At 34.2% G+C, this 15,036-nt stretch overlaps 1 protein-coding gene across 3 annotated transcripts; it reads left to right on the forward strand.

Moving 5' to 3' along the window:
* The first annotated feature begins 631 nt into the window (after positions 1 to 631).
* On the forward strand, positions 632 to 11,609 carry LOC122001048. 3 transcript variants are annotated; one of them, XM_042555606.1, is made up of 7 exons: positions 634 to 1,047; positions 2,121 to 2,232; positions 3,487 to 3,552; positions 5,805 to 5,919; positions 6,270 to 6,352; positions 6,581 to 6,642; positions 11,084 to 11,609. In XM_042555606.1, exons 1-7 carry the CDS (start codon positions 845 to 847, stop codon positions 11,187 to 11,189), a joined length of 747 nt encoding a protein of 248 aa, XP_042411540.1. In that variant the 5' UTR covers positions 634 to 844; the 3' UTR covers positions 11,190 to 11,609. The 3 variants fall into 3 exon arrangements, with proteins under 3 accessions (XP_042411542.1, XP_042411540.1, XP_042411541.1); XM_042555607.1 differs by having other exon boundaries at positions 639 to 1,047; positions 2,121 to 2,220; XM_042555608.1 differs by lacking the exon at positions 6,581 to 6,642 and having other exon boundaries at positions 632 to 1,047.
* Positions 11,610 to 15,036: the final 3,427 nt, after the last annotated feature.

Raw genomic sequence — 15,036 nt, forward strand, 5'->3', positions numbered from 1 at the left:
GACTACTAGTCGAAATTTAATCTTAAACCTCACGCTGATAATACCATCGTGTGTTAATCAACTATCCGTCCGAGGGGCAACCACAATGCTCTGTACAGTTTTATGCTTCGTGGTCACACCTCGTTTGTGTTCGCTGGAGTCAGATTTACACATGCGATAGCCACTTCAATCTACCCGAAAAATCTACTAGTCCTGTCCCCATTCGTACCTTGTGGAACAGCAGTGGTCCAAGCTTGTTGTCCAGTCAAAACTCAGGTGAACACATTGGTATAGTAGGAGTAAACAAAATCTTATCCGATGATTATGACACGCTGCTCATGATCATCCATTAACTACCATCTCCGGCCCACGTAAACAAATTTCCACGGCGTTATATCGTTCTACCTGTTTTATTACCTTCCATTCCGTTCGCTAAAAGGCTCGGGCCCAGTAGAGGTCCTTACTGGGGCCTTTTATGGAATCGATGTTCACCCAAATTGTGTACTTATGGTTCATTAACCTTTAGAACAGTAACTAATACTTAAGGAAACATTTACCTCGGCAAATTCGAACCCCAGTGGCTGACCGTTCCGTGGGGGACGAATCGATGTTCATCCAAGAAATTACTCGATAAAAAAACAGAGAGAGAAAACCTAAATATAAATTAAATTAATATTAGGAGAGAAGAACAAAGGCGTGTTCCAGATTTTGAGTAGTCTCTCTAGCCCTGGTCATTCGCTTGCAACGAATTCGAGGTGAGAACTTCGCCTCCTTCCCCCCTTTGCGGCAAAAGAATGTTTGCATTAGCCACGGTGCGCTCGAGATTCTGAGAATTGGGGGAAAGTTCTTCGAGGTCTTGTTGTTGATGGGCGCCAGCGCGAACGCAGACGGGGCCAATGGCGGCCCCTTACCTGGAGGCGGCGGCGGCGGCGGTGGAGGTGGTTCGTCAGCTCCCAGAAACCCGATCGATGCCACCGCGGCGGCGGCTCAGGCGCTGAAGCATAACCCGGGGTTGTCGATTGACTGGTCCGCCGAGGAGCAGGCGACCTTGGAAGAAGGGCTTAGCAAGTTGGTATCCCGGGCTTTAATTCTTATGACTAGGTGTTTGGATTGTTTGCGGAGGATTTGTAAATTATTAGATCCAGAAAATCAGCTTCTGGGGTTGGAGATTTCCAGCATATATGTGCTTTGAAGTTCTTAAATTGAACAAAATATTCTCAGATAGCTTGATTCTTTAATAGGTATGAATTTCAGGTGGCAGTCCATGGATGTTTTACAAAGACCATTCAGCAATCTTTTCTTGAATAAATTGAAAGTTTCTGGATCTTCTTCTTTTCCCTCATAGATTTGTGCAATGGTATATTGTTCTTGATCCCTTGTAAGGGGAGCGGAGATTCACCCAAAACTTTGGTAGCCAAAACAACTTTATGTAATATATTTCCTCTTCCCCTTCTTTGTTTACTGTATGACCGGTCACAAATATCCTTGTACATAGCTGAGAAGTTAGGATGAGGTAGTGTAATTGTCTAATAATACTCAATGTGTATGGACAAGCAAATTATATGGTCCTTGATTTGAGAGGATCAGAACAAGCACTCATGTTCAGTTTCTTCCCTGTATTAATGACACATCTTGTCCATTGTCTAAGATCCTAAAGTACTACTTTTAAGGGGATGAATAGGATGAGAAAGTCACTTTTGCCTTTTAAAAATATATTATCACTTGCACATTTTCCAACTAGGTAATGACGTTTAATGAAGCACATTTCTTTCTAAGAGAGTCTGCTTATCTATCAGTATGATTCAGTGGATTGTAAATGCATGTTTGGATAGATTTCTGTTCTGAGGAGGTCTCCATGTTTGGAAACACAGTTTTTGATAGAGCAGCAAAAATCACACAATTTGAGTGAGTTGATACTTGACATGCTGATATTAATTCTGCTTGCTTCCCTAGGTATTCACTATTTATGCATTTTGCTTGTACCTGAATCTGCAAGATTCTTGTCCTTGCCTACCTCATTCTAGATTCCTAATGATAGTTGATATTTGAATAACCATACTATTTGTAATTTTCTGAATAATATTTCTTTTAATGTTTGTCTTCTTTTTTTACTTAATGTTGATCGTGACATGGATTTGCAGGTATGCTTCTGAAGCAATTCTTATCCGTTATGCAAAAATTGCCATGCAATTGCATGACAAGACAGTTCGTGATGTGGCCATGCGCTGTAGATGGATGACAGTAAGTATTAATGTATGCTTAATCATTCTGTTGAATATGTATGCTTTTCTATGCTTGTAACTGTGAACACGTGCAATTATTTTTTTTGTTTTATGAATATTCTACTAGGTCATCAGGAGTCTCTTCTTGAAAGATTAAATTTAAAAAATTCCAATAATATGATGGTTTTTGTGGTTTGAGATGCTTATGTGAAGTGGGCTTTAGCATGTAATGGAAAACATTAGCCTATTATTGAAGCGACAAAAACTTATATCATGTAGACAAGGATAAATGATTTTGGTAGCTGGTGACTTATCTATTTTTGGTGTAAATGAGGTTCACTTCTCAGTCATTGCCTAAAGGGTACTAACAGAGTGGCTAGAAAGAAATTGTTAAACATGTAGTCTTGAATAAGCTTGGTTTGGAAATTCTTGCAAAGACCATAAATTTCACATCTTTGTTTTCTGCTTGTGTATACACACCTGCTTGTCTTTCCACTTTTCCTGTTTGTTTTCCTTGAAGCTGCATCTTAACATGACTAAAAAGTTTATTTTAAACATTTCATAAGCAATCTACAAAGAATTTTTCATACACCAACTTGGACAATTTGTATTTTGAGCGCAGGATGTTTTTATGGTGTTGTATTGAAGAAATTAAATTCTTATGGTGTGCTCATAGCAATGCTATCTGGACCATTAGAGAGTTAATTCGAAATTTTATTTATTAAATTCTGTTTATCCTATTATCTCAACTTCAGTGAATCCCATTCTACTCAAAATGTTACCCGACTTGGGTGCACACAGTATGCTGAGATGCACAACAATTTTTTTTTAAAATGAAATTATTATCACACACTTGCAATGACAAGGAGCTCAATGCTGATGCTGTCGTTGCTAAAGCCATATGCTAACTTTGCCTAGAGTGGATTAATTTGTGCAGTTCCTAATCTTAATGCCTTTTTTCTCTGTAATTGGAAAGGAAAGATTTGATATGTATGAAAAATTAGTCTTTAGAATTTTGAAAACCTTAAATTTCAACTTTAGAAAAAAAAGTTAAAGATATTCCATTATGAAATTTATTTTGAAACTATGTAGATTTTTGTTTTAAATTTTAATTGTCTTTATATTTATGCATTGATATATGCTTCATGTTTCCCTGGTCAAGAACAAGATCGACCACAAGGGAACTCAGTTCATTCATCTATGACTTAAGTTAATAGCTTTTGAGAAAACACTGGTGACTGTGGGTATGAACTTTTTGGTTGATAAACAAGTTTATTTTTTCCAGAAAAAGGAGAACAGCAAGAGGAGAAAAGAAGAGCATAACCTCGCAAGGAAAAGCAAAGATAAGAAGGTAAATTGCTTATAGAATTTAGTTCCTCATTTTATTTCTTTGGTTTTGCTATTAAAAGAATCTGATTTAATTAGTGTGTGATATTCCTCTATACATAATCATCACTTCCAGATTGTTGAAAAGTTATTTTGTTGTGTTGATTTAGTTTGGTCATCTTTCAGTTTTGATAAATTGTTCTCACCATGGATCTACATATATGTGGAGACTTCCTATGATAATCCTGACCATTTTCTATCCCATCTCAATTGGCATCAAAACAATGAAACAATTCATCACTGACCACCCTCTTCTCTTTTGTTGCTACATGCCTGTGTATTATGGTACTCTCAGGATACAATGACAACTTTGTATTGTAGCCCACTCCCTTTTTTTTCCCCTTACCCTCTGTTTTCTTTTCTCTCACTAGTGTATCCTCTTGGGCCTTGGTCACCTTTCTTCTCTTTTTAAGGCTTATTGTTTTATAAATTATATTGCGTCTACCTTTTCATTTTCTCTCTTTTCCTCTTTCCCTCTTATTTGATTTTTGGATGACTAGTTAATGAATATCATTCTCTTTCTTTTGATTTTAGATTCTATTGCAATCCCCTCACACGGTTTTAAAATGCAAGAATGTATTTTAATTTTATATAATCCAACTAACAATATAATGATCATCATCCATCAGTCCTAAGGCAATCCAATTTAACAATATAATGATCAATCACATAATTGAATTATGATTAATCATATTGAAAGTGCAATATAGCACTTCAGTTGGATCTTATCCAAAATGGAAGGCTGATTGCCCAAGCTCAATGTTATCACCTCCTTCCTCTAAATCGTTGTTTCTTAATCTGAGCCTTATTTAGTTTAATCAATTCATAATTGAATTTAAGTTAATTCAAGTGAATCAAGCCAAATTAAATTATAGGTCCTAACATGGATATCATAAGTGCACTATGAATGTTGGAGATTGCCATCTTAACTAGCATACATTGATGTCCAAGAAATTCAGCACCCCACTCTTCAACTTGAAAGATTAACATGTAGATATCTTTCCAGGACGTCCTAATTAGGCATATTTCTTATTTTATTTTACTTAGCTGGTTATTTTAGCTAAAGGTGAGTGCTGATTAATTATTTTTCACATTTTGTTCTGGTTAAGTTATATTTAGATGTTGCTCATCAAGTGTATATATTTGATCTCTCTTGCAATGCATAAACTGCATTGCGGTAAATTTTTTTATCACTCATTTTGTCTCATGCCAGTCATTATTTTGTATCTTTTAATGACTATAACTGTTATGTAAACTGAATTTGCTTTGTCTTGAACATCTTTGAGAACCAGCATTGATGAAACTTGAAACTTTCAAAAAATCAGAATTTGCTTAGTCGTTATTCTTGAGAATGTCTTGTTATTTACCTTGACCTTCTCTTACTCTGGTTTATCTGAGCCTTACTCTCTTTTTTTTTCCTTTGTTTTTTTTTTCCCACTATTTTTGATGAAACTTGTCTAGAGAATTGTAGGTTTATAATTGGCTCTCCATCTTTAGGGAGAATTTGGATTTCTATGTCTACTACTACTAAGAGGGTGTTTGGCTAAACTTATTAAAAATAGCTTATAAGCTCGTACAACTTATAAGTTGTTTTAGGAGCTTATAAGTTGTTAGATCTTATTTTAAGAATAAGTTGTTAAAGTGTTTGGGTGAACTTATTACAATCAACTTAAAGGTATTGATGCGTTTGGTATTATAAGATCTTTTTATTAATAAAATTACCAAAAAGGGTATAATGCTATTAATAGAGGGTTTTGAGATTTTTATTAATAGAGGATTTTGGGCGAATTTTTGCACCGGGGGAGAGAAAATTAGAAAGAGGCATTGGCCGAGAAGATGATACAACGTTGGAAGAAAAGTCGGCGGAGATAAAAAGATATTAAACTTATAAAAATTTATGGAGGATAAGATGAGGATTTATGAAATTATATAAGGATATTTTAGAGAAAAAAATTATTAAAATAAGATCTTTTTTAAAAAAGTAGGGTCTTCCATACTTTTTTAAAAACAGCTTATAAGCTCCAAAACAGCTTATTTTGACAGCTTATAAGCTGTTCGAAAAAAATTTTACCAAACAAATTTGAAGAGCTTATAAGCTCCAAAACAACTTATAAGCTATTTTAGAGAGCTTATAAGCTCAGCCAAACACCCTCTAAATTGACCTTATGATTATTATGTAGAAGCTGAATCTCTGATGTCAGCTTGTCATTTTCACAGGAAAGGGTTTCAGATACTCCTGCAAAAGCGACAGGCCACCTTGGAACACGTCCTAATGTTCCTCCATATGCACCACCAATGCTCCCAGTCGATGACGATGATATTTCATATAAAGGTTTTGACATCTTCCTTTTTTCCATTTTCTATATTTATTGTGGTAAATAGGTTTTATGGATTAATTTCCATTGGAAACCATATTTTGATTAGGTAGAAAACTCATTGTGATTTACTTGATCTAATATTAGTAGACTTCAATGGAGAGACAACATTCATGTATCTGACCTAGTTTGGACAAAACATGCTTTGAAGATGATGATAAATCATCTAATTTTGGACATTAAATTTAATAGAATAGGTGATTGCCATTATTTGGATTAATATATTAACTTCAAGCAATGTAGCTTCATGAGGAATGTATCTTTCCACTATTGATTTTACTTGTAAAACCTTTTTTTTCTTGCACAGATATTGGCGGTCGAACAGGAGAGCTTCTTGAAAGTAACACAGAGGCCTTCACTAAAATATCAACAAACTTTACTAACTTAAAGGTATGTTTATAATCTATGTTTCACTTTTGTATACTTATTTTGCAACTTCTAGCAAAGTGAACTTATTAATGCTTTGGTGAACATTGCCTTTGTTGTATTGGATTATTAATTTTCTGCAGTATTGTCTAGCCTCAACTTCTATCTGTAGACATGATTACAGATTCCAGATTTGGGTATAATGAATCCAAGCATAACCAAGTGTTTGCTCCCTATTGCTCCCTATTGCAGGTACAAGACAACATCAACCTGTTTTGCCAGGCACGGGACAACATACTAGCAGTTTTGAAAGAGTATGTTTTTTCTTTATCAGAAACAATATGTTTTTAGATTTAAGTTTAGGGTTGCGTCCCAAGCCCATGATGACCGGTCATGGCCGGTCCCAAGCCCGGATAAAGGAGGAGGGTTGCGTTAGGTTGCCAGCCAGCGTCAAACTATGACAAATATTCAATGAATGAATCCATTAAACTATTGTGCTAATGCTAGGTTGTTCCCCGGAATGAACGTGTTACAGGGTTCGACTGTAACGTCTTGGCAAGGACCGCTACATCTCCAGAACTCGGGTGTAGTGATAAATATGCAAGAATTCGCGTTACAGGGTCCGATTGTAACGTCTCAGCAAGGACCGCACATCTCCATGAGAACTTGGGTGTAGTGTTAAATAGGCAAAAGTTCTCACACCATAGGTTAGATAAGAACAAATATGATAGGAAAACTAATAATCTAAGATTTGGAACATGGAATATAGGAACTCTCACTGGTAAATCAATGGAGGTAGTAGATATGATGATTAGGAGAAAAATTAGTATTTTGTGTGTACAAGAGATAAAATGGATAGGCGAGAAGGCAAAGATGATAGAGAACTCGAGTTTTAAGTTATGGTACACTGGAAAGAGTAAAGCAAGAAATGGAGTGAGTATCATTGTAGATAATTTGTTAAAGAATGAAGTTGTAGGAGTAGTTAGAAAAGGAGATAGAATTATAACCCTTAAGATAATAGTGGCGAAAGAAACTATGAACATAATTAGCGTATATGCACCACAAGTAGGATTAGATGAAGCTACCAAATCAAGGTTTTGGGAGGACTTAGATGAAATATTACAAAATATTCCACCAAATGAAATGATTTTAATAGGAGATGATCTAAATGGGCATGTCGGAGTGAAAAATGAGGAATATGAGAGAGTACATGGGAGTTATGGGTTTAGAATGAGGAATGAGGAAGGGAAAACTATATTAGATTTTGCGATAGCATATGACCTTATATTAGCTAATACGTTTTTTAAAAAAAGAGAAGAACACTTGGTCACATTCAAAAGTGGGAATAATAAATCGCAAATTGACTTTCTTATGGCTAGGAAGAAGGATAGAAAGATTTGTAAAGATTGCAAAGTCATCCTTAACTACCCAACATAGGGTAGTAGTGTTGGATATACGCCTCAAACATAGTATCAATAGAAAGAAAATATATACAATTCCTAGAATTAAGTGGTGGAAGTTAAAGGATGAGAAACAAAATATATTTAAGGAGAAGGTAGAAGTACAAGCATTAGGTGAAATATACGATGACTCTAATACAACATGGGATAAGATGGTATCAAAGTTGAAAATAGTAGCTAAGAGTGTATTTGGTGAGTCAAAGGGACATGCACCACTAAGTAAAGAATCTTGGTGGTGGAATGAGAAAGTACAAGAGAAAGTGAAGGAAAAACGAATAGCTTATAAGGAATTATATATTTGTAAGAACGAGGAAAACTTAAAAAAATATACAATAGCCAAGAAAGAAGCTAAGAAAGTAGTGAGTGAAGCAAAAAATGAAACTTTTGAACGGTTATATCAAAAATTGGATACAAAAGAAGGGGAAAGAGATATTTATAGAATAGCTAAAGTGAGAGAAAGGAAAACAAGAGATCTTAGCCAAATAAAATGTATTAAAGATGAATGTAATAGGGTATTAGTAAATGATAGAGAAATAAAAGAGCGGTGGAAGAGGTATTTTCATCAACTTTTTAATGAAGGTTTAGGTGACCAACTTAACTTAGGTAATTTAATTAGGTCAAATGAGAATAGAAATTTTAATTTTTATCGTAGAATTCAAACTTCAGAAGTAAAACAAACTTTAAATGAGATACAAAATGGAAAAGCCGTTGGACCAGATGATATTCCGATAGAGGTATGGAAGTGCTTAGGGAAACAAGGTATTGAATGACTTACAAAATTATTTAACATGATATTGAAAACGAAAAGAATGTCTGATCAATGGAGGATAAGTACTTTAGTTCCCTTATATAAGAACAAGGGAGACATACAAAATTGTGCAAATTATAGGGGTATTAAACTAATGAGTCATACTATGAAACTTTGGGAAAAAGTAATAGAAAAAAGATTAAGGAAGGAGACCACAATGACAGAAAATCAATTTGGGTTCATGCCTGAAAGGTCGACAATAGAAGCTATACATCTCCTTAGACAATTAATTGAAAAATATTGGGAGTAAAAACAAGATCTACACATGGTATTCATTGACTTAGAAAAAGCTTATGATAGAGTCCCAAGAGAAATTATATGGAGAATTTTAGAAAAGAGAGGTGTTAGCGTAACATATATTGAACTAATTAAGGATATGTATGAGGATGTAATGACCAGAGTAAAGACTTCAGGCGGAGTAACTGAAGCATTTTCAATAAAGATAGGGTTATATCAGGGATCAGCCCTAAGTCCCTATCTTTTTACACTAATTATGGACGAACTCGCTGCGCACATTCAAGACACAGTACCGTGGTGCATGTTGTTTGCAGATGATATTATTTTGGTAGATGAGACACGTGAAGGAGTAAATGCTAAGCTAGAATCTTGAAGGGAAACACTAGAAGGGAAAGGTTTTAAGCTTAGTAGATTAAAGACAGAATATATGGAATTTAAATTTAGCAATATTAGAAGTAATGAAACAATTGTTAAGATAGGAGAGGACGAGTTGTCTGGAACCGAGAGATTTAAATATTTAGGATCATTTTTACAAAATGATGGAGGGATTGAGAGAGACGTCTTACATAGAATACAAGCAGGATGGGTGAAATGGAGGGGAGCGTCGGGTGTTTTATGTGACCGTAAAGTACCTCTTAAACTTAAAGGTAAGTTCTATAAAATCGCAGTTAGATCTGCTATGTTATATGGAGCTGAATGTTGGGCTATGACTCGAGCACACGAGCATAAGATGAGAGTTGCAGAGATGAGGATGTTAAGGTAGATGTGTGGACATACGAAGATGGACAAAATAAGGAATGAGAGCATTAGAGAGAAAGTCGGAGTTGCATCTATTGAGGATAAACTCTGAGAGACACGTTTAAGATGGTACGGACATGTACTTAGACGACTAATAAATGCTCCAGTTAGGCGATGTGAAACTATGATAAACATGCATATCAAACGAGGAAGAGGAAGACCAAAAAAGACTTGGTTAGCAACAATAAAACAAGATAAAATTTATTTAAATATAGATGATGATATAATAGGAGATAGAGCTCAATGGCGTAAAAGGATTCATACAGCCGACCCCACCTAGTGGGAAAATGCTTGGTTGTTGTTGTTGTTGTTGTTGTATTTAAGTTTTTCAACCTTTTATTGCCAATTTTTAGCATACCCAGATATGTGTTAGTTTATAAGGAGAATTGTGCATCTTTTTTATGATAAGTTTGATGATATGGATATTATACGCTATGCATTATGAATTTGATTGCCATGTTTTGTAACATGGATGTTATACTTTTTGACACTCGCTATCTTTGTTTTTTTCTTTAAAAAAGTCAACTGTGTTATGAATTTATAACTCCAACAGGCATTCAATTTGTACAATTTATTGTTGATCTTTTTGCCCGTATGGGAGTTAATCAATATATGGTAAAATATGGACTGCATACTAGTTTAGCATGATTCTGGCAATTTGACTGATGTTGAGTTGGAGCAAATCAAGTGCATCCTCTATTCAGGATTTCCTTGATCCTCTTGTTCTTTTCTTCACTTTTCCCATTTTTGTTTGATACTTTCTTGTCTTCTTCCTGTATTGCTATGGCTCCCCCTCATGGAACCTTGGATGGATCTATGTTTCATAATCTGCAGTGAGCTTTTGTGGATGAAGCTCACTGCTCACTCACGGAAGGGGACTTTTTCTTCTTGCAATAGACGAGTGCAATGCTGCTTCTCCTAATTATCTTCCTTTTCATGTCAACCAGTACAGATCCCTCTTAGCGCACAACTCAACACGAGCTGGTAACTGATGGATCAGTTTTGAGATTGAATATGTTGAAGTGGATGTGTGAGGTCACTAGATAATCTAAAATACCAAAAGTAGCTTTTGCATATAATTAAGTGGGGAATATACAGTGTATTGGCGTTGAATGGACGCTGTAAGTTGTACAAAACGATATGAGGAAAATAAATAAATGAATCAAACGTGATCAGTTTCTGCTAGATTTTCACATGTACTGCACATCAATGTTTCCTAGTAACGCATGCATCATAGGGACATGTACATCATATTTGTGGGTTAAACTTGCAAATTATTCAAATTCTGACCATGACGTGCAAGCTGCATTTGGAGGCTTTGAGCATGCATCCAAAGAAATTTAATGCAGCCTCTTTCTGAGAACTGAGAAGAAACTATTTAAAGACAATTATGTGATATTCTATTTGTTCAAGATATTTTATCGAACTAATAAACTTCCAATCTCTTTGCAGCTTGTCTGATATGCCCGAAATAATGAAGCAGATGCCACCATTGCCAGCGAAGTTGAACGAAGAGCTTGCCAACTCTATCCTGCCGAGGCCAAACTTGCCTATGTAGACTCCTTGGATGATCAATCCGTCCTTGCTCTGTCCTATGAAGCGAAAGACCTACCTGATCAACATTGGTAGTTAGTACTAGTGGTAATCCTATCTGTCGCCCTGCTCGTTGGACCTTATATAATGTTCATGTTCTTTGGCCAGCTGATTAGTACATATCGTCTACAGATAACCTACGCACTGTATCGATTCTTGTAAAATTGGTGATTAATTAGATTCATGCACAGCCAGTAAGTAGCCTTCACTCCATGTGTTTGCTCAGACATTGTAGGCACTTACCAGAACTGTGAACCTAAACGTTGAAAAGTACCTTTAATTTATACTGCACAGTCAATGCTCTGACATTGTAGGCACTGACAGATTAGCGAACTTTAACGTTGAAAAGTTCCTCAAATAATAATGTCTTTATATTTTATTGTCATTTTACCAAGATAATTGCAAGAAGGCATATGGTGTCTGAAACTCTGGATGAAAACTTTTAGCTTGTCTATTTACTTTGACTTTCCCATTTTTATTAATATTCTATGATTTATTTTTCTTCTTAATTATATTATATGGACCAGGAAATTATTTGATAAATAAATTTGTAACTAATTTGCATAAATTAGCAATGTAAATTGGCAGCCATGCGCAAACAAGGTCTTAAAGTGGAGAATCATTTTTACCTTTATACATAATAGAGGCGAAAATGATAGGTGAAAAAAAACTTCTTTAATTCAACAATACTACAGATAAGATTGATTATATGAGAGAAAATGTTTGCTTAAATTCTATTTTTCTTCTACGCCTTAGATAAGCAAAATTAGGCAGAGATATCAATTTGATGGTAGGTCAGTACCAAATTTCATTATCTACATTTGATAGTACATCGGAAAATGCTCACGACATCGTGACCTATAAGTTAGTAGTCAGTATACTATGGTTAGACCCCCATTTAAAAAAAAAAAACTTCTTTACAAATATGTTATACATAGAGACCGAATCACTAATGTCTAAATGATAATTTAAGGCCCTTGCCCATGCCCGGGGTAATTGTTGCAACCAATAGTTATATAAAGAAGAGCCGGATCATTCTTTCGTCTATATTTATTGTTGCAGTCAAATTATTTGATTGGCTATGTACTTAATTCAATAGTTATGTCAATCGTCTCTATAGGAGACCAAGATTTTTCAAAATGAACATCTTGATTAGTTACTCCTATTCTTTTTTTAAGGATTTTTATCTTTACAATTGATCTGTCTACCATACTTCAGATGAGTAGTAGTCTCATTAATTGATTGTCCAATTTGTACATCAATATGAGTCGGAGCATTAATAGATGTTATATGTGACTTAGTCACTCTTTTCAGGTCAATGAATGCATCATGCAATTGATTTGCAATATTTTACAAATATATTATTCTTTGAAGATCAAGTTCACATTGATTTGTACAAGAATCAAATTGCAATAATGATACATGCCAAGTGACTTCTTTGGGAAACTCTTTATTTTCTTCCCTTAACTTTGAAAAAATTATTTCATTGATGTGATAGTCGACAAATCGGGCCATAAAGACATCTCTCATCATTAGTTCCAAATATCTTATAATTGAAGGAGAATCATATCCAATATATATTTTCAATTTCCTTGCGGCCCCATTTAGTTCATTGTAGTGGACTAATTGGTGCATATACCATACATCCAAATATTTTTTAATGTGATATATTAGTCTCCTGACCAAATGTCAATTATAAAAGGAAGAATATATAATAACTAGCTGGCTTGATACGTATAAGTGTTGTTGCATGTAAAATAGCAAGTCCCCAAATAGATATAGGGAGTTTAGTTCTCATAATCAATAGTCTAACTATTGACTGGAGGTGTTCAATAAATGATTTAGCTAAATCATTTTGTGTATGAACATAAGAAACATGATGTTCAACAGTTATCCCAATAAACATACAATAGTCATTAAATACTTGGGATGTAAATTTACCAGCATTATGAAGAAGTATTTTCTTGATAGAATATTCTAGAAATTGTGCTCTCAATTGAATTATTTGGGCGAACAATCTTGCAAACGCCAAGTTGCGAGTTGATAATAAATATACATGTGACCATCTTGTAGAGGCATCAATTAGAACCATAAAATATTTAAATGGTTCACATGGTGGGTGAATAGACCCATATATATCACCCTGTATATGTTCTAGAAATGCAAGGGATTCAATTCCAACTTTAGATGGTGAAGGCCGCATAATAAGTTTTTCTTGAGAACAAGTAGCACATGAGAATTCATTAAATTGAAGAATCTTTTAGTTTTTTAATGGGTGTCCATGTGAATCTTGATCATTTTTTGAAATATTATAGAACCAGGATATCTCAGTTAGTCATGCCAAAGTATAAAATCATTTGAGTCAGTAAACTTCGAGTTTACTATTACATTTGTTTTCTACAGCATTTATTATTGTGTAGTACAAACCAGATGAGAAAGCGGATAATCTTTCATATATGTGTTTCTTACCCAACATTAATTTTGTTATATAGAGATATTCAATATTCTTATCATGTGTCTCAATGTGATATCCATTTTGGCAAATATCTTTAAAGCTTAGCAAATTTCTTTGAAACTTAGGAGAGAACAATGCATTGTCAATAATACATTTTGTTCCTCCAAATAATGATATATTAGCTCTTCTGGGGCCTTCAATAATATTTGTACTACCATATATTATATTAACATTACTTTCACTCATTTCTATATAAGAAAAATATATTTTATTTCCTAAATATAGAATGCGTTGTTGCACTATCAGCAAGATATAAATCTCCATTATTGAATCCAAAAGTCATGCTATTCTTTTTAAAACAAAAAAAAAAATACATAATAAGAAACAACTAAAAGATTACTAAAGAAACATAATAGCAAACAAACTAATTTATTTTAAAATATTTGATCATCTTAAATATTTCCATAAATATCTTTATTTTCAATCGAATTATCTATTCCTCTATCATAATATGCAAAGAAATCAGAAACATTCAAATGTGTTATCATAAAAGAACCAAGAATTGTGTCATTGTCTTGAAAGACAACATTTATCTATATATCTTTTACTTTGCCCTTTAAAGATGCTTGGTAGAGATCAGTAAGGTATTTTGGCATACAACAATTATGTGACCAATGTCCTTTCATGCCACATCTATAACATAAATTTTTTAATTTCTTTTCATCATTATCTTATCCACTTTGAACTCTTTTACCATTGTCATTTGTGTTGGGGTTGTAAGGTTACAAACATAGTTCCACATTGAAAACACATGGGAAAGATTATGAGTTTATAAGAAAAAGATATCTCCATTGGTATGAGGTATTTTGGATAGAGCTCAAAAATAAAATCATAAGAACTTAGGCTTAAAGTGGACAATATCATGTCATTGTAGAGATATCTAAATTCGTTTTGGTCATAACAATTGGTATCAGAGTGAGCTCGCTTTTCATGTGACTAACCACTAGAAGAAGCATGAGCCAGAGCAATGATCCAAGATCGAACCATGTGGGTGAAATCTTAAACAAAGTAGGGGAGGCCCTGAGCAAGTCAGTGACCCGAAGCTTAAGATTGTAAACATAGTATTACATTGAAAACACATGAGAAATATCATGAATTTATAAAAAAGAAAATATCTTTATTGGTATGGTGCCTTTTGGATAGAGCGCAAAAATAAAATCATGAGAACTTAAGCCCAAAGTGGACAATATCATGTCATTGTGGAGATATCTAAATTCATTTTAGTCCTAACAATTTGTCCACTTCTGGTGGACATTATTGTTAATCCACTTCTGGTGAGTTGATTTGTTTCTTTTAT

Source organism: Zingiber officinale, chromosome 7A, assembly GCF_018446385.1.
Source record: "Zingiber officinale cultivar Zhangliang chromosome 7A, Zo_v1.1, whole genome shotgun sequence".
Classification (NCBI taxonomy): domain Eukaryota; kingdom Viridiplantae; phylum Streptophyta; class Magnoliopsida; order Zingiberales; family Zingiberaceae; genus Zingiber; species Zingiber officinale.

What these genes read in the sequence shown, in the direction of transcription:
- LOC122001048 (XM_042555606.1), top strand. Translation starts at nt 845, where the DNA reads ATGGGCGCCAGCGCGAACGCAGACGGGGCCAATGGCGGCCCCTTACCT. An exon ending in GGATGACAGTAAGTATTAAT is followed by an intron (nt 2,233 to 3,486) that starts GTATGCTTAATC and finishes TATTTTTTCCAG; the next exon opens with AAAAAGGAGAACAGCAAGAG. An exon ending in GGAAAAGCAAAGATAAGAAG is followed by an intron (nt 3,553 to 5,804) that starts GTAAATTGCTTA and finishes TCATTTTCACAG; the next exon opens with GAAAGGGTTTCAGATACTCC.